This window comes from Dendrobium catenatum, unplaced genomic scaffold (genome assembly GCF_001605985.2).
Source record: "Dendrobium catenatum unplaced genomic scaffold, ASM160598v2 fragScaff_scaffold_1427, whole genome shotgun sequence".
Classification (NCBI taxonomy): Eukaryota; Viridiplantae; Streptophyta; class Magnoliopsida; order Asparagales; family Orchidaceae; genus Dendrobium; species Dendrobium catenatum.
In genome coordinates this window covers 261,921-278,279 of record NW_021319889.1, presented here as the reverse complement: position 1 = coordinate 278,279, position 16,359 = coordinate 261,921, and the positions used below count along the sequence as shown (strand labels likewise).

Below are 16,359 nucleotides of genomic sequence, written 5' to 3'. Positions count from 1 at the left end.
TAAACAAATTTTACTCTATCTACTGGTATTGAGGACTATTGAGCATACCAAAAAACAAACCCTATGATAATCACGTATATGCACTAGGATATCATCAAAATGAAGCTAAAAAATGCTTATTTTAAAATTTCACTTGCATAAATAGCAAGAATACTGCGATTCATATATTTATGTCAAGAAAACTCTATATTATAACCACAAGATTGTCAGGCGCATATTATAACCTCAAGATACTCAGGTGCACTTTGCTAAACTTACAAAAGGGCCGTTCAAGCCCCGCTTAAGTGCATTTATTTAGGCCCTTCTGGCCTAGGATCATGGGCTGATGGTCAACTGAACCCACCTAAAGGCCTACCTAAGAAGTTCAAGGAGCTCTAGACCGCTTTAAAGGGAATACAATTATCAACCCAAATTCAATTAGAATTTGTTGGCAGCCTTGATAAAATCTTCATGAAGTGATTGACATAAGTTTATTGCTGATTGTCCCCTAGGACAAGGAGTACCAACAAGAGGCTTCAATAGTAATAGGGATGGTATCAAGCCTTCAATTTCAAAATCAATTGATAGAAAGGTGAGATTTTTTTTGTTCTCTGTTGTGGAGGTTAACAACCCAAAAGTCCAAATAACTTTTCATGATTTGTAACCAAACCTACAAGTCATCTTCTATATTTGCTTACCTACTTAACAAACTAATCCCTCATCATTGACGATAAAACTTAATGATTTATCATGTCATTTGATAAAAGCCTGAACTTAGCAATGAACCTCATTTTCCTTGAATACAAAAATTCAAAGTCATCCTTTTGATTCGTAGCCTCAAAGCTACAAATCTTCCCTCACTTCTATGGGCTTCAAAAGCCTTAGAAGACTTCTAACCTTGGCTCAAAAGCTATATGTTTCCTCTCTTTCTCTAAATTCTTAGTTGTAGGAGATATCTCTCTCTTTTTTACTCCAAAAGCTAAGGAGAACTCTCCAATATTTAGCCCAAAAATTAGATATTAGATTCCTACATTCACCCTCAGCTCCAATAGCTAAAGAGGATTCTCCAACATCTAGCCTAAAAGTTATATGTTGGACATCTTCTTAGACCAAAACTCTAAATGTCTTTTCATTTAATAATTGATCTCTCCCCATGACACTTAAAATACTAAACTTTTAGATGTCCCTTAGGAGTTTTCTATATGCTGAAATTCATCTTACACTATTAGATGAATTTTACAAAGTTCTAAGTGCAATCCTTAGGCATGTCTACCTTACCCTATTATGTAGACATCTCTCTTATCCAAATATTAAGAGATTCTCAAAACACCTAAAAATCACCCGAGTTTCTTTTGATACAATGATTAATCATCTCCCCCAAAAGGCAAGCTGCCTACATCAGTGTATCTTAAGACTTAATAAGTAGTAAACTTGCCTCAGAGCATGCAGTAGTTACTTATGGGTTCTTCATAACCCTTCTAAATATGAAACCTCTAAAAATCAAATAAAATCTTTAAAGTCACAAACAACTTAAAGTGAAATCGCCCTAAGTTTAAGATTAAACATCTTTATTCTAAAATAAAATCAAACACCTTTCATAGTGTAACATGTCACACAAGCCTCACACACTTAGGTGCACAGCCCCTAGGCATGATATGATTATGATTTTTTTTTTGCGCATATGTTTGATGACTTGCTATGATGATTATTGGATTGTCTGCGTTGTGGGCACTTCCCCTTAAATGGTTAGCATAGATATATAATAAATTATAAAGAAAAATGCTTGCATGACAGGTGTTGTTTAAAACCCTCCAAAAGGAATGATCAATAGGATAGAAGCAGGGGCTTAGCATTTCAACTGCTAGAAAATTTTGTAGGTGTTTTCGTGATATATATATATATATATATATAAACAACTCCTAATCCCTACCCTGTTTTGTAGGTTTTGAATCTTATATTTTTATATATATTTGATATATTTAGAAGTTATATTAGAACTTGTAGAGTTCAGTTAAAGGAGGTAGATCAAGAGGATGTACCTGATAAAAACAAAGCCCAAGATCTACCTAGAAGCCAGAACTTAAAACCCCCCCCCCACAAATAGAATCTGTAATAAAATTTGACTGGGTTGAATAATGACAGGTAACTCAACTGTCAAATTTGATTGTAATAATTTAGACTCTACAATTTATATTTATTTTGGTTGATTTTACATATACAAGCATGTGTTGATTATTTACTTGATTGTGCAGTAGAAAAGTATAAATTTTCTTAGGTTTCTTCTCTTGTTTTGCTTGGGGGTGGCCTAAACTTTTGATACAGTAGGCTCTAAGGATAAAAATAAATTTTTACCCATTAAAATATAAGCAATCTAAAATCAACTTTATGATTCATGATTTTCTGAACACAAGAAAATTTGCATGGCTCCCTTCAAAGAGCCAAGCTTTCCAAAATTCAAATTGATTATGCATAGCCCAGTGAGTCTTATGTAAAACAACATTCACTTAAGGATCATATAACTAAAAATCTACATTTGTGAGTCCGCATTCTACATACCACACATAGTCAGGTATCTTGGCCTAAAAGCCAAGTTGTAAACCCTACTTTCTAAATAAAAATAGTCTCTACTCTTCATATGCAATGAGGCCGAACATCATCATTTTAAAAGCGATTATGTGGGTTCAGTTGGTAGCCCTTTCCAAGCATGGTAATAAATCCAGATGTCGGACTAACTAGGCCTTATGTGAGGTGTAGTTAATTAGTCCATTGCACTTCATTAGACTTAAGTTCGAAGCACTATCCCTCAATAGTACTCGCATTAATTCTAGGGTCCGAGGCAAAAGTTGATTTCAATCATTACACAAGGCCTCACCTTCCGAACATTTTCTCCAACATATGTTGTTGGAATGTAAGCCCCAACATTCTAATTAAAATGATCAATTTAAATAAAAAAATAGATTCTAAAATGTAAAGCCCAATATAGGATAATTTTGAGTACCTCTGAATTTTCCCCTCATAATCAAATACTCCTACTCCCCTTGGCTCTCATTCTAAGAATTCTAATCAAAGTTGATCCCTCTTGCTTTGAAATTCCTAAAGACCAAAACTTTTTAAACAAGAATTTCATAATTTTAAAATGAAAACTTTAGCCAATATTTTTATGATTTTGAAAAGAAACAAAATTACTAGTTTAATCAAAAAATTTCTCAAGTACCAAATACTTGAGATGTAATTATCCATAAAAACTTGCCCCTATGAAGCATCCGTACCTCAGAATAAAATAAACACCATTCAAACAAATATTGGATGAGGAATCTTTGTTAAAATTATAAATTTTGTTATTGATTCCATAAAGAAATAATATTTTTATCCTTTTGGGTAATATATCATCTTTCTTATGTCGTACTCAATCATAAAATATGCAATCCATTGAGGATGACAAAAAAAAAATAGCAAGAGATTGTTGAGTTTCGTGAGAATGTGCTCGTAGGGTAAGTTAGGCATCTTTTTTAATAAACAAGCATTGTTGGTCAGTTGTCTGAAAAGAGAAAATTGTTGATGGGTTTTTAATTCTAGGAGAATATCCTAAATGAGTTATTTTGGCAGGAACCCCTATCCAGTTTAGCAAGAGTATTGTAGGCTAATAACCGAGTTCTATGAATTCTCTTTGATAAATTAACCAAATTTAATTCTCGGTGAGTCGAGGATTTGAACAACTTCAACTTTAATGTATCGAGTTGATTCATTAATTTGTGATTAGTTTAATTGAGTTTAGACTTTCATGATGATTTGATTAACCTAACCAAGATACATATATACTATAATTATTTTATCTACTCATCCGCTTGGTGTAACTCTATCCTCCATTATAAAAGCATCTTATCTTCAATAGGCACTACTCCCATGTCTTCTTAATACAATCATTCTTTAAGCTATCCTTCTACATTATACCATAGAGCCATCTAAGCATTCTCACGCTTACCACAATTTAACTTATCTGTCAAAGACATGTTAATCTCTTAACACTTTGTCCCATATGGTGTAGCTGATCTGATCCCAGATTTATAAATTTATCATCAGATCTATCAGATATTCTCATCTCACATGGTCCTAGAGAGGTGAGGTTCAAGAATCTAAAACTAGTTCCAAGATCCATGATTTTCTTTCATTAGTCTAACATTTTGGCAGTATTAAATACTTCTTAAACTTTCGTAAGAATGATGAACCAACATTCAAGTGTACAAAAGGACCAGTTTCAGAATTTTCAAGCTTGCAAAGTAATTGAGTTTCCAAATTTTTTTGCAAAAAGCAAAAGCAAAGCTTGTCATACTGAATCAGCAGCAGCTTGTAAGGTCACGTGATCTCCCCATTCACCATTTCTGTTTGTTATGGTAAGGAAAAAGTAAATCAGTGCTTGTTAATAGAATGAAACTGATGACTACCTTCAATATAACTCAAGAGGAAACCTACTTCGAGAGCTTCTTCAAGTAGTCATCGTAAGTCATGGGAACATATCCTTCATAGATCTCCGGATTAGACTTAAGCTGAGAAAATTTTGAAAGGGAAGCTTACTAATGCCAAGAAGTATTAAAATGATAGAAAACTTAAATTACTATTAAAATTAAATAAGATAATACAAAGGTGTAAGTAATTCAATATAACAGATTACAAGTATGAAAGGAATAAATAAAAACTAAAAAAATATTGAAGGACAAACCTGATTAATGATTTGCTGCCTCACAAACTTGTGGTGTTCAGGAGTACGGTAAAACTGATCAGATAATGCTCTAAACTGGATGATGATGAAAATAATGGTTCTATTGGTAAGTGGAAGGCAGAAAACAAGCAAAAGCAAATAAAAAAATGAGAAATTTATATAGTAATTAGATCAGTTCATAATTGTTATCCCATTCCAAGAAAACAACTTCATCCAACTTCATCCTTGTTATTACAAATTAAGGGAGGACTTTACAAAGTCTGAAAAAGAAGCGTCAACAAGTAGTTGTAACAGATATGGAAGAATCATGCAATTATTCAGGATAAACAAAAGCAATGGCCACATTCTTCACCATGGTAGAGCTAATCCATCATTTAATAATCCAAAATATCTTCTATACTTCACCATCTCCTTCCTAACATTACACTAATCAATAACATTTACAACAATTCTATCCTGTATTTGCATATAAGTTTGCCACTATTAACCGAGGGTACATGCTCTGGCAGTGTCCAAATGATAAATTAAAGTGCTTCTTAGGATTGTTTAACAGTATGCCTGCAGCAGACAAACAAACCCAATGTATTTAAGTTCTCGGGATATTTTGAATGAATTGATTAGCTTTTGCTTTATGTTCATAGATGGCCTAGAGATTTCTACCAATGCAGGTAGCACCCCATTCCCGGCATAAGACAACCATCACCACCATGATCATCATTAGCCTCATTCCGACTACTTGGACGTCAGCCTTTCTTAAAGAGCGTGTTGGATTAAACAATGACGGAGCTAAAAAATTTTCTTGAAGAAGGCACAAACTGACTACTTGAAAAAATCAGTAATATTTTTGAATAGTTCCATACAACAAACCCGACCGAGGAGCAAAACTTGTATATTTTTGTGAGTTATATTTAAGTAATAAAAATATATGAAATATAAAATAAGCTTAATATTTAAAAAATAAAACTACATCAACATTCCTTCAGTTTTCAGCTTTTAATAAATGACCCAAGAATACATTTTCATCATATAAAGAGACCTGCTTGAACAAAAAGAATGTGGAGCCAAATTAAACCGAGGTCTAAAATAAGAAGACTAAAAATGCTCATTTCCGAAGAACATTTTCATCATTCAAAAATCTTTAAATCCATTCTGGCAAGATTTGATAAATACTATCATAAAAGATTGAGCAAAGGGACTAAATGCACAAAAGTCAACTAAAATAAATAAAATACAATTTATCCTAAGTTAAAAAGAAGAGCCACAAAATTATATAAATTATAAATTACTGTTTAAGTGATACTTTTTATTATCCCCATAAGGGTAGGTTTGTGAAAAGTGAATATATATTAAGTTGCTATTTAACCTACATCAAGTTGTTCAATAAATATAAACAGCCATTAAGTCATGATCGAACTTGTGCATTGGAACATAAACAACCAGCCCGGTTAATGAATGACCATTATCACAAGCCATCTTATCTATAATCTAACCAGATGACCTCAAATTGCAATGTCCTTAACGCTTTTTCAGCTTGTAAAAGATTAACCAGAATTTCACACAATAATATCATGGTAAATACCTGACAGTTTCCATCTCCTTGAACCTTAAGTTCAACCAAGTCATACAATTGCAACCTATAAAAACATGATACTTAGAAAAGGTATCACAATCACTTTTTAAAAGCAAGAAAAAGTTAAGAAAAAAAATGCATCAGCAGGATGGGTCATCAAGCAAATAGAGCCATTAGAATATACATGATTGCAAGGACTTGCAGTATACCTAAAAAACATGGTAGACTATTAAAAACATAAGTACTTGAGGAAAGCTACCAAAGAACTGAAACAATGAATTGGCACCCTACAAGGACAATCAACAACAGATTATTTTTGCTGCACTTGTCTAGCCAATTCTAAGTCTTCGCTGTCTGTGCATTTTGCAATTGAAATCAAGTCCAGTCACAAAACCATAATAAAAGTCTGAACTATGCCATAGATCAATCCTATTTTTCTCATCTCTCTCATGCATTTTTATTGACCGCATTTTGACCTCTGTAACTCGACCAACTCTCCGGCTCCCCACCCGCTGCTGATAAGCCCTTTTTTCTAACCCCCCATCCCCCTTTGATTAGCCTCTTGAATCGAGCCACCTTCTCGCAATGACCGTCACTCAATCAATTCAACCTCTATCCTAACCCCACTGATGAGATCAAGCAATATTCTCATCTACTTCAATTCTCGTGTAACACTCCTCATCAACTCCCATGTGCTCTTGAGTTGATGCTTCTCCAATCCGAACACCCTTCATCAACCATCGACAACCTTCAAACTCTTTTCAATCATGTTCATCCAATACTAGCAACTAAACTGACATAAGTACTTAAAATCTTGGTTTCCATTTTCTTCAATCTTTACTTGCATTTAACTATTGTGCTTTACATTTATATTCAAGTTTAGGTTCTAGTTTGGTTGAGTGAATTTTAAACATTATGCTCAAAAATTTATATCACATAGGAAAAATGCTTATTCTTATGAATCTTAATTCAAATACTTCGATAGCGTTTGTTGAAGGCTTATGATAGGAGAACCCATAATTTCCATGGGTGCAAGTCTTGGACAAGTAGACCAATACATAATACAAAGAAGGCAAAACCATGACATGAATAAATATGTTATGAACATTAAGATGATGATTGATTACTTATTTTAATTGAATTGATGATGATATTGATTACTAGATCAGCTATTTTTTTATCTTATGTTGATAAAGTACACATTGGAGCATGTTGTATGATCCCTAAGTTGGGGCGATACATATGATGAATGCTTATGTATGTGTTGCAACTAAGATTCTTGCAGGTGTGCTTAATGCTAGATAATGACACTCTTTCGTTCAAGGTGGTTGTTTGATGCTAAGGATGCTGGTTTAGATTAAAAATGATGATGCAATTTACTGATATGGTTAAACTTGAGGTAAGCAGGTGTTTATTGTGACTGCACAGTAACTACTAAAGCTTAAGTAGGAAATTTGCTTAGAGTAGTTGTCGATGTATGATAAGAGTAAGAAAACAGAGTCGGAGTAAAGAGTGCTTGGTAGCATGCTTCAATTTATGTTGCTATCATAAGCAAGTTTTAACCTTAGTAAACTCATGTGTTGCAATATGATGACGAGCGCCTTGTTGAAGGGCCTTAAGGATGACTTTGCACATGTTTCCCTACATGAGCCCACATCCCCCCATTGTCCGCACAATGCTATGGAAGAAGAGGTAAGTTTAACTTTATTTCTATTGAAACAACATTTACAAGACCTAATAGTTAATCAAAGTATTTATTTAACTCTATCCATCTAAATAAATCTCTTACTAATTTTAGGGTCAAATCTCCCGGGCGGTATAAGAGCCAACCATCATGATGAATGTCTAGGAGAGGACCATAGTGAGGCATCTTACCCAAACCTTTAATGTGGCTCATTGTAAAGAAGCCTTTAAGAAAGGTAACACATCATATTTCCAATATAAAGGGTTGTGGGCCTTGTTGAATTTATAATGCTATATGGGGTGGCATTATCCAACATTGAGTCAATAAGGATTGGCAGAAAACCTCAAGGGTTTCTTCAGCCACTTGTCTCACTCTCAAGATGGGCCATTACAAAGCACTCAAGAGGCCCAATTTCCTTTGTTGCAGACGAGCACAATCTAGTAATAGCAATATTTAATTTTCATAATATATTAAGCCTCAGCATTTTAAAATAAGAATTTTTTATGATGTCTCCTATCTTATGCATTATAGGAGAAATATTTAAAACTAGCTCCAAAAAAAGCTTAAGCTTTTCTATAAGATCTAAGAGGAAAGGAACTGATGAATTCATCCGCCTTCACTCCTATATAAAGAGTGGTACTAAGAGTAAATATGCTAGGTAACACATTCTTCATAAGTTTAAACCCGAAGCATGGATGGATGAAAGAGGGCGAGGGCGACCAAGAGTAAATGCATGCTTTTGTCATCGTTTTGAAGGTGGAAGGCAATTCCCATCCACCTCATAGAGGTAAAGAGAGAGCCACTATTACGGAAATTTTGTCAAATATTTAAGGTATTTCTATGTTATTGGGCCCTAGCAATTAGACTGGATGGGTTGTTTGATCATCAGTCATACACCTACCCTTACTGATTCAGTTCACTTCCATCTCAGCATACATTATCAGAACTTAGTAATGAAGGGATTATGGCCACATCAACATCAAGCCTTTAACCCACTACGTGGGGTCGGCTACCAAGTGAGAATAATATTTCTTGCAAGAATTAAGATCATCAGTCATAAAAAGACTACCTCTAATGGATCTCGAAATATTTCTTCAAATTCTAAATGAATTAAACCTTCGAGTAATACCTGTCCAGAAGTCTTTGATGGTCGGATGTAGCTTCATCAACAGAAGGAATTTCACCATTAATTCTAGGAACATGCTGCAAAAGCCATGAAAAATTGTAACTTTCGCACATCAAATTTGCAATTCAGAAAAAAAAAAAAAAAAAAAAAAAAAAAAAAAAAAAAAAAGATTCCTCAAATGATCTGAAGCGGAAAGAGTTACTAAGGTTTGATGCAATAACGGACACTGCAGAAGAAAAAAAAGGAAGTCTATGCAGCATTGCCTGAGATGTCATCACGTACCATATATATATATATATATATATATATATATATGTGTGTGTGTGTGTTTGTGAACCAGAACATAGGAAAATGCAATACACATGCAAAAAGAATACTTGATGAAATAATCAATGGTATACTACAGTTTTGGGTAAGCTCAAACAATGGAGACATACAATCAAAGCCTATGTTTTGTTTAGCAATGCATGCATTCAGAAGACACTGGTATGGTAGCTCCTAATAAAATTGACCACATTCCTCGTTTAGTCATCAGAGACTCCAGCTTACAGCAATTTTGCGTAATGGGCACCACTAAGAAGTACGTGTTACCACTACATGAAATCTTGCTATTTCCGATGGAATATTGCTCATTGGAAATACCGATGGAACACTGGCGGTTTTACCGGTGAGTTTTTAGAGGAAATTCTGCCAGTTTTAAATAGCCAGGTGGAATATCCGATAGAAATTTCACTGGTAAATGCCCTATTTCCACTGTTTCGTCCCTTCTTCCACCATTTCACGCGAAACAACCCTTTCACTCAATTTTCACGTGCAACAAACATGAACCGTACCCCTCCGTCCCCCATTCATTCATGTTGCGATTCCTCGGCCTCCGTCGTCGAGATCATTGCCATGTAGCTCTGCTCCGCCCATTCACATCGCATTCGTCCGCTCAATCTTCTCGGTAAATGTTTATATTGCAGAACTTTGCAAAATTCTTAGAGCTTTGTTAATACTTGGGTGACATGTATCTTTTATACCCTTTGTATTAAGTTGTGTTTCCTGATGTGAATTGAATCCATATTTAATAAATGAGCTAAAATGGACATATATATTCAATTTCTAGCTGTTATGGAGTTGTTGTCCTAATTTCGTCCGAGTATTTATTCCCTTTCCAGAATAATGTGATAGATATTCTATCAAATCAATGTCTCACAGGTCATGAAAGGAAGAGTTGTTTAGGGAGGTTCATAAACAAGATGGAGTTGTTTAGGAAAGTTCCTAATTAAGTAAAATTATTTAGGAAGGTTTCTAATCAAGGGGGAGTTATTTAGGAAAGTTTCCTAATTGTGTTTATGCTATATAGGAAGTGTTGAATTGTTTAGGGAGGTTTCATAAATTATGTTTATGCTTATTAAGAATGTTATCATTATATTATTGTGTTATATGGCTATTTAAAGGAGAGTTTGTCTATAGTTTAGGGGGGATATTGCTGAGTTTGTTTTCCTAGTGTTTTTTGTGAGTTCCTAGCGATGTCTAGGGTTTATAGGAGAGATGATATACCTCTCGAATAGTAGATCAATTGTATCTTGCTTTATGATTGAAGGAGAAATAAGAAAAGCAGCCCTATCTTTGTAATCCTAAGTTGCTCTTTTCTTTTCTTTGTTATTTTTACTTCAAAGGTGTATCAAACTGGTATCTGAACGAGATTTTTAGAGAGATAGCAGCAAAGAAGGTGGATGCATTGAAAGATAAAGTGAAGCAAAACAAATCCTGGATGGAGGAAAATGCTCAACCATCGAAGGAAAATTCTCAACTATGGAAGGAAGGCTCTCATCCATTGAGAATCACTTTGAGAAATTGGAGGATATGATAAAGAAGATGATCGAGATGCAATTGAAAGCTTCATCGGTGATTCCTAGGGCAGAAATAAAGAGAGAAGAGATTTTGGAGGAGATGATGAGAAAGCTCAAGGAGATGCGATCCAAAATCCCACCAACAATTCTAATTGATGATCTTAATTGGGATTCCCTTTGTTGAATCTGAAGGAAAAGAGATTGGATGGGAAGAGTTCCACAAAGAAAGCTCCTTGCATCAAGAGCCACCTCCTAGGACTCCAATAAGGGGCAGAATAGTGTTTCCGGATAGGGGGACAATAAGAATGGAGTTTCGTGATAGAGGTGGCGGGGTGACCGACCAATATGGGAAGTGTTTTGGGCAAGGAGAGTGGATGACCGGAGGAGGGGGCAAGCCGATCCATGAGGATCAGGTCATGTGAGGCAGGTGGGAGAAAGGTGGGATTCCCACCCTCGATACATGGGGGAAACATGAAGGGATCACAACAACCACTACACTGGAAGAGGAAGAAGCTATTGAGGCGGTGGCGATTTTAGAGTAGGAAAGTTGAAGATGCAAATGATTGAGGAGAATAAGAGTGAGAGTTCAAAAAGTGATACACAAGCTCCTTCCAAGGATAAATTGATCGACAAAGATGGGAATAAAGAGGGCAAAAAAATAAAATTGCAAAGTCAAGTTGATGGTGCTGATCAAAACTTAAGTCTTGTACAAATTGATCCTTCCAAGACATTCACATCCCAAGAACCTCTATTCTCAAAATTCAAAAATAAAGATTTGAAATACACTGAAACCAAGCTAACATATGAGAATAAAAGAAAACTAGTGAAAGCACCTTTGGATTCTACTGGAATGGGTATTTCTAAAAATGGAAATGTTGAGGCTGAGACACAGGATGCAGCTAATACAAAGTTCTCAAAGGATAAAGATGACATCGAATTGATTAAGCCGAAAGATTCAAAGGATGAAATTCAAATTTCGCCTAATAGAGCACACTTCTCGTCTCATGAGTTATGTAAACAAGGTGAAAATTCTGAGATAACAATGACTTATCATGAGAATTTTTTTCATAACATACCTTAGGTTGCCTGCATTCTGAGGTGTCGAGTTCAAACTGAGTCGTCATGTATTAGTCAAGCAATTGGCCTGACCACTTCTCAAGCAGAAATGAAAGTAGATATTACAATGCTGCAAGCTAAGTTTCCATCTTGTGATTCAATTGACCAGCAAAACCATGATCAAGTAGATTGTTTTGAAGGAAGTAAAGTTGTAGATGGGAAGTTGGAGAATGCCATAGATAAGGCATTCCAAGGTGATGCAAATTTGATTACTCTGAAAATTGCTGCAAATTCCATTGAGTCTGGTAAAGATATTAATGGGAAAACATGTGGAACTAGGGAATTCATGAGCAAGGCCGAGGATGAGTTATTATTAAATTGTTCGCCCTCACTAGATCATTACATGGCTTGCATAGGGTTTGAACTTAGTGATGATAGAAATTTTGGAGACTTGACCGTTAAGAAGTGTTTGGAAGAGAGTATACATGTGGAATTTCTTCCTGCAAAAAACCACAATGAGTTTCACACACCTAGGTCTTCTGAAATGCCCGCCAATTTTGTGTCACAAGATGCTCTTGCATATGCCATGAGCATCTTGCATATGCCATGGGACCTGAATCTTATCATAATTCTGAAGGTACTGTAGAGTTAACGGAATCAGAGCTGGAATTGGGCCTAAGGACACTGGTTGTGCCGCTTATGAATTTTTTTGTAAAATGGGAAGGAAAATCAAACAGGTATGACTACTGGATTTCGGAAGATCAATTAAAAGTTCTAGCAATGAGAAAACTTGAGAATTATAAAGCAAAGTATGGAGTGGCTATCGTAAATATATGTGATAAACAATGGTTCTGATCACAACGCATTATTTCTTTGAGTGAATCTGAAAATGGTGGAGGAAAAAGCTTTGGTTAAATGGTGTAGTCTTCCTTATGATGAGTGTACTTGGGAGATATTTGATGAACTTGCCATTCAAAATGCTTCTCATCTTTTTTCTGAACTTAAACAGTTTGAATCTCATACTTTAGACAAAAATGTTAGTGCTGACAGTGATTCAACATTTTCAGATGTTAAAGTCATTGTATCAATATGCAAGAGCAGGAAGAAAAAGATCAGGACAATCCTGGATGACACTGAGCTTGGGGAAGAAACAACGGAAAAAATAGAAACAAAGAAGGGCCAGCAAGAATATATAAGATTTATATAAGCACAAGCTGCTAAGAAATCCTATGGCAAAACTCTAGTAGAAATTAACAGGAATACTTAGCAATCGAAACTCTCAGAATGTCTGATGATCCAGGAGGACTTTTAGATGGACAATACCTTAGTTCCAACTTGAGGACAAGGTGCATTTTTGGGGAGGGAGTATTGATATACTGGGGAGCCCACAACCAGAAATGGGGAGCTGTTTAGGAAGGTTCATAATCAAGAGGTTGTTGTTTAGGAAAGTTTATAATTGAGAAAAATTATTTAAGAATGTTCCTAATCAAGGGGGAAGTTATAATCAAGAGGGTGTTGTTTATGAAAGTTTATAATTGAGAAAAATTATTTAAAAATGTTCCTAATCAAGGGGGAAGTTATTTAGGAAAGTTTCCTAATTTTGTTTATGCTATTTATGAAGTGATTAATTGTTTAGGAAGGTTTCCTAAATTATATTTATGTTGATTAGGAAAGTTATATTTATTTAGAAAGGCTCCTAAATTATGTTTATGCTGATTAGAAATATTATAATTGTACTATTATGTTCTAGGGCTATTTAAGGAGGAGTTTGTATATAGTTTAGGGGGGATATTGCTAAGTTTATTTTCCTAGTGTTTGTTGTAAGTTCCTAGCGGCATCTAAGATTTGTGGGAGAGCTGATCTACTTCTCGAATAGTAGATCAACTGTATATTGCTTTATTATTGAAGGAGAATTAAGAAAATCAATCCTATCTTTTTGTTCCTACGTTGTCCTTCTCTTTTATTTGTTGTTTTTACTTCCAAGGTGTATTAATTTCATGATGAGATAATGTGAAGTTATAAATTGAATTAATAGCAAGTTTATCTCTTCTTAGATGAATTATTGCAATAGCTAGGTTTCATTTAATATTTAGTGGATAAAACTTGGATCTCATTGGATCTTTAAATGTTTCATTATATTTTGGTGGATAATTGTTGTAGTAGATGGATTATAATATATTGACTGATTATAAATTGAGAAGTCGCCCTGTACTATTAGTATGCTGCCAAAATTATTTAAGCTTGATAAGCAAGGCGTTTCATCTGAGTGATCATAAGAACTATCAAGATCCTCCTGAGAATTAATATTCTAGTGTTGACCATGAAGATTGACAACAAAAGCATCATGAAAGAGCTCATGGGATTTATTTTTATCAATGTCATGCTGAATACAAAGTAACTAGAAAAGTGAAAGTTGATGTCCCCACATTTAATGTTATCCATGATCATAACATTTTTATTGACGGAGCATCTAATGTTGAGGTTTCATCCTTCAAAGCAACCTACACACAAAATACATGACATCATACGGAACAGATTTGATGCTCCATATGTTTCATAGAAAAAAATCCCTCAAGAACTTCGAGACATGTGGTATTAGGAGTTTGAGGTTAGTTATTAATAGTAACAATAAAAGATTTGCATTTTAATTAGCCTAACAAAATTTATTCTTTGTTGTACTTTTGATTTACAGAGAGATTTCTACTGGTTGCCACAAAATAATGTGAAGATTAGAAAAAATTTTGAGAAGCATGAATCGACTCACCTGTGGGACATATTTATAGAAATTAGAAAGTCAAACGAGAGACCACTGTGGATTGGTGAGAGTGTGTGGGCTGACCTGACTAGAGCTTGGGGCATTCTATATTACACTAGGAGCAGGGATCCTAAAAGGCATAATAGAGCTTTGGATGTTGGGGACATGGCTATCGCCCTCCATACTAGGGGCCCAATTCCACATGCTGAGCACAGGCGATGATTGGTACGAATTTTTACATATAATTCATATTATCTTAGATCTGAAAAACTTGTTTAGTTGTGAATACTAAGTTAAGTATATTACTGAAAGAGATGCTATGTAGAGAACCCACTGTCGTTGAGTTGCATAGTCGCACCCACCAGCACCAAGAGGACCAACAGTGGATGGACGAGCGAGCGAGGAGTGCCTTGCGAGTCTTTAAGTTTTGAATATTAATAGAAATATTTTAATTGACACATATAAAAATATTGATTTTATATTATCTTTTGTAGGAGTATATGCGACTTTGAGAGGGCTAGGGAGCCAGACTGAAGCTGGCGAGGGATCCTCTATAAGATCAGCATATTATTCTGACTACCGTATATGGTCACATGCAAGGCAGAAGGAGAGAGTTTATGGATTAGGATCGCAGGCCTAAGCATTCGAAGGACGGTCCTCTGGTTCCTCAAGCTTTTCAGCAAGCAGCAAGGAGAGCTTGATTAGTAAACACTAGAGCTAGAGCAAGTTCAAAAATCACAAGCAGTCATACAAATGCAGCAAAGTTAGATAGTGGAGAAGCTTCAGAGAATCGAGGAGCAATTTAGTGGAAAAAAGCCTGCATCGCCTGATAAGAGTGAGGATACGAATTGAGAGTAGATTGTCTGTGATTGTAAATATTTTGTTGGTTTTTAATGTATAAAAACTGTATAATTATTATAAAACTATTTGGTAATTATAGAACTATTATAGTGTTTGAGAATAGTGTAATTAATATTTGTATAATATTTTTATGCAATGTTGAAATATTAGCTAGGTCCCAAGTCCTGGATGAGAAAAGTGGAGGGTTGCGTTAGGTAGTCGACAGCCAGCGTAAAACTTGTCGAACAATAATGACATGAATCCTTTAAGAAATTGTGTTAATGCTAGGGCGTCCCCTGGAAGTGACGCGCTGTATGGCCTGAATACAGTGACAAGTGTGCAAGGGCCACTGCACCGACGCCCGGGTGCAGTGTTAAATAGGCAAGGGTTCCCACATCAAGGACGGATGTGGGCAAAGAAGCTAGTCCATGATACTAAAATTAGGATAGGAACTTGGAATATAGGTTCCCTTACAGGAAAATTAATGGAATTAATAGATATTATGATTCATAGGAAGTTAAATATTTTATGCATTCAGGAAACTAAATGGGTTGGAGAGAAGGCTAAAGAAATTGATAGTTTATGATTTAAACTTTGGTATTCGGGTAGGAGTCGTACTAGAAATGGTGTAGGTGTTATTATAGATAAGAGTTTAAAGGATAATGTTATAAAAATTAATAGGATTTGAGATAGAATTATAGCTTTAAAGATTGTTGTTGATGATAAGATTGTTAATATTATAAGTGCTTATGCTCCTCAAGTAGGTTTGGATATGAATTCTAAATTAAATTTTT

At 34.9% G+C, this 16,359-nt stretch overlaps 1 protein-coding gene across 3 annotated transcripts in view; it reads right to left on the bottom strand.

Annotated features, from left to right (window-relative positions):
- The window catches only part of LOC110111106 (OTU domain-containing protein DDB_G0284757), a 45,943-nt gene that overhangs the window by 10,551 nt on the left and 19,033 nt on the right, over positions 1–16,359 (bottom strand). For all 3 annotated transcript variants that reach the window (XR_003702696.1, XM_020842822.2, XM_020842823.2), the window contains exons 4-8: positions 9,080–9,153; positions 6,276–6,330; positions 4,697–4,771; positions 4,450–4,523; positions 4,310–4,358 (exon numbers count right to left, since the gene is read on the bottom strand). Coding sequence is in view for 2 of the 3 variants with exons in the window: in XM_020842822.2 (XP_020698481.1) it covers positions 4,310–4,358; positions 4,450–4,523; positions 4,697–4,771; positions 6,276–6,330; positions 9,080–9,153 (327 nt within the window). In the remaining variant the exon portion in view is untranslated. The remainder of the gene's footprint in view (positions 1–4,309; positions 4,359–4,449; positions 4,524–4,696; positions 4,772–6,275; positions 6,331–9,079; positions 9,154–16,359) is intronic.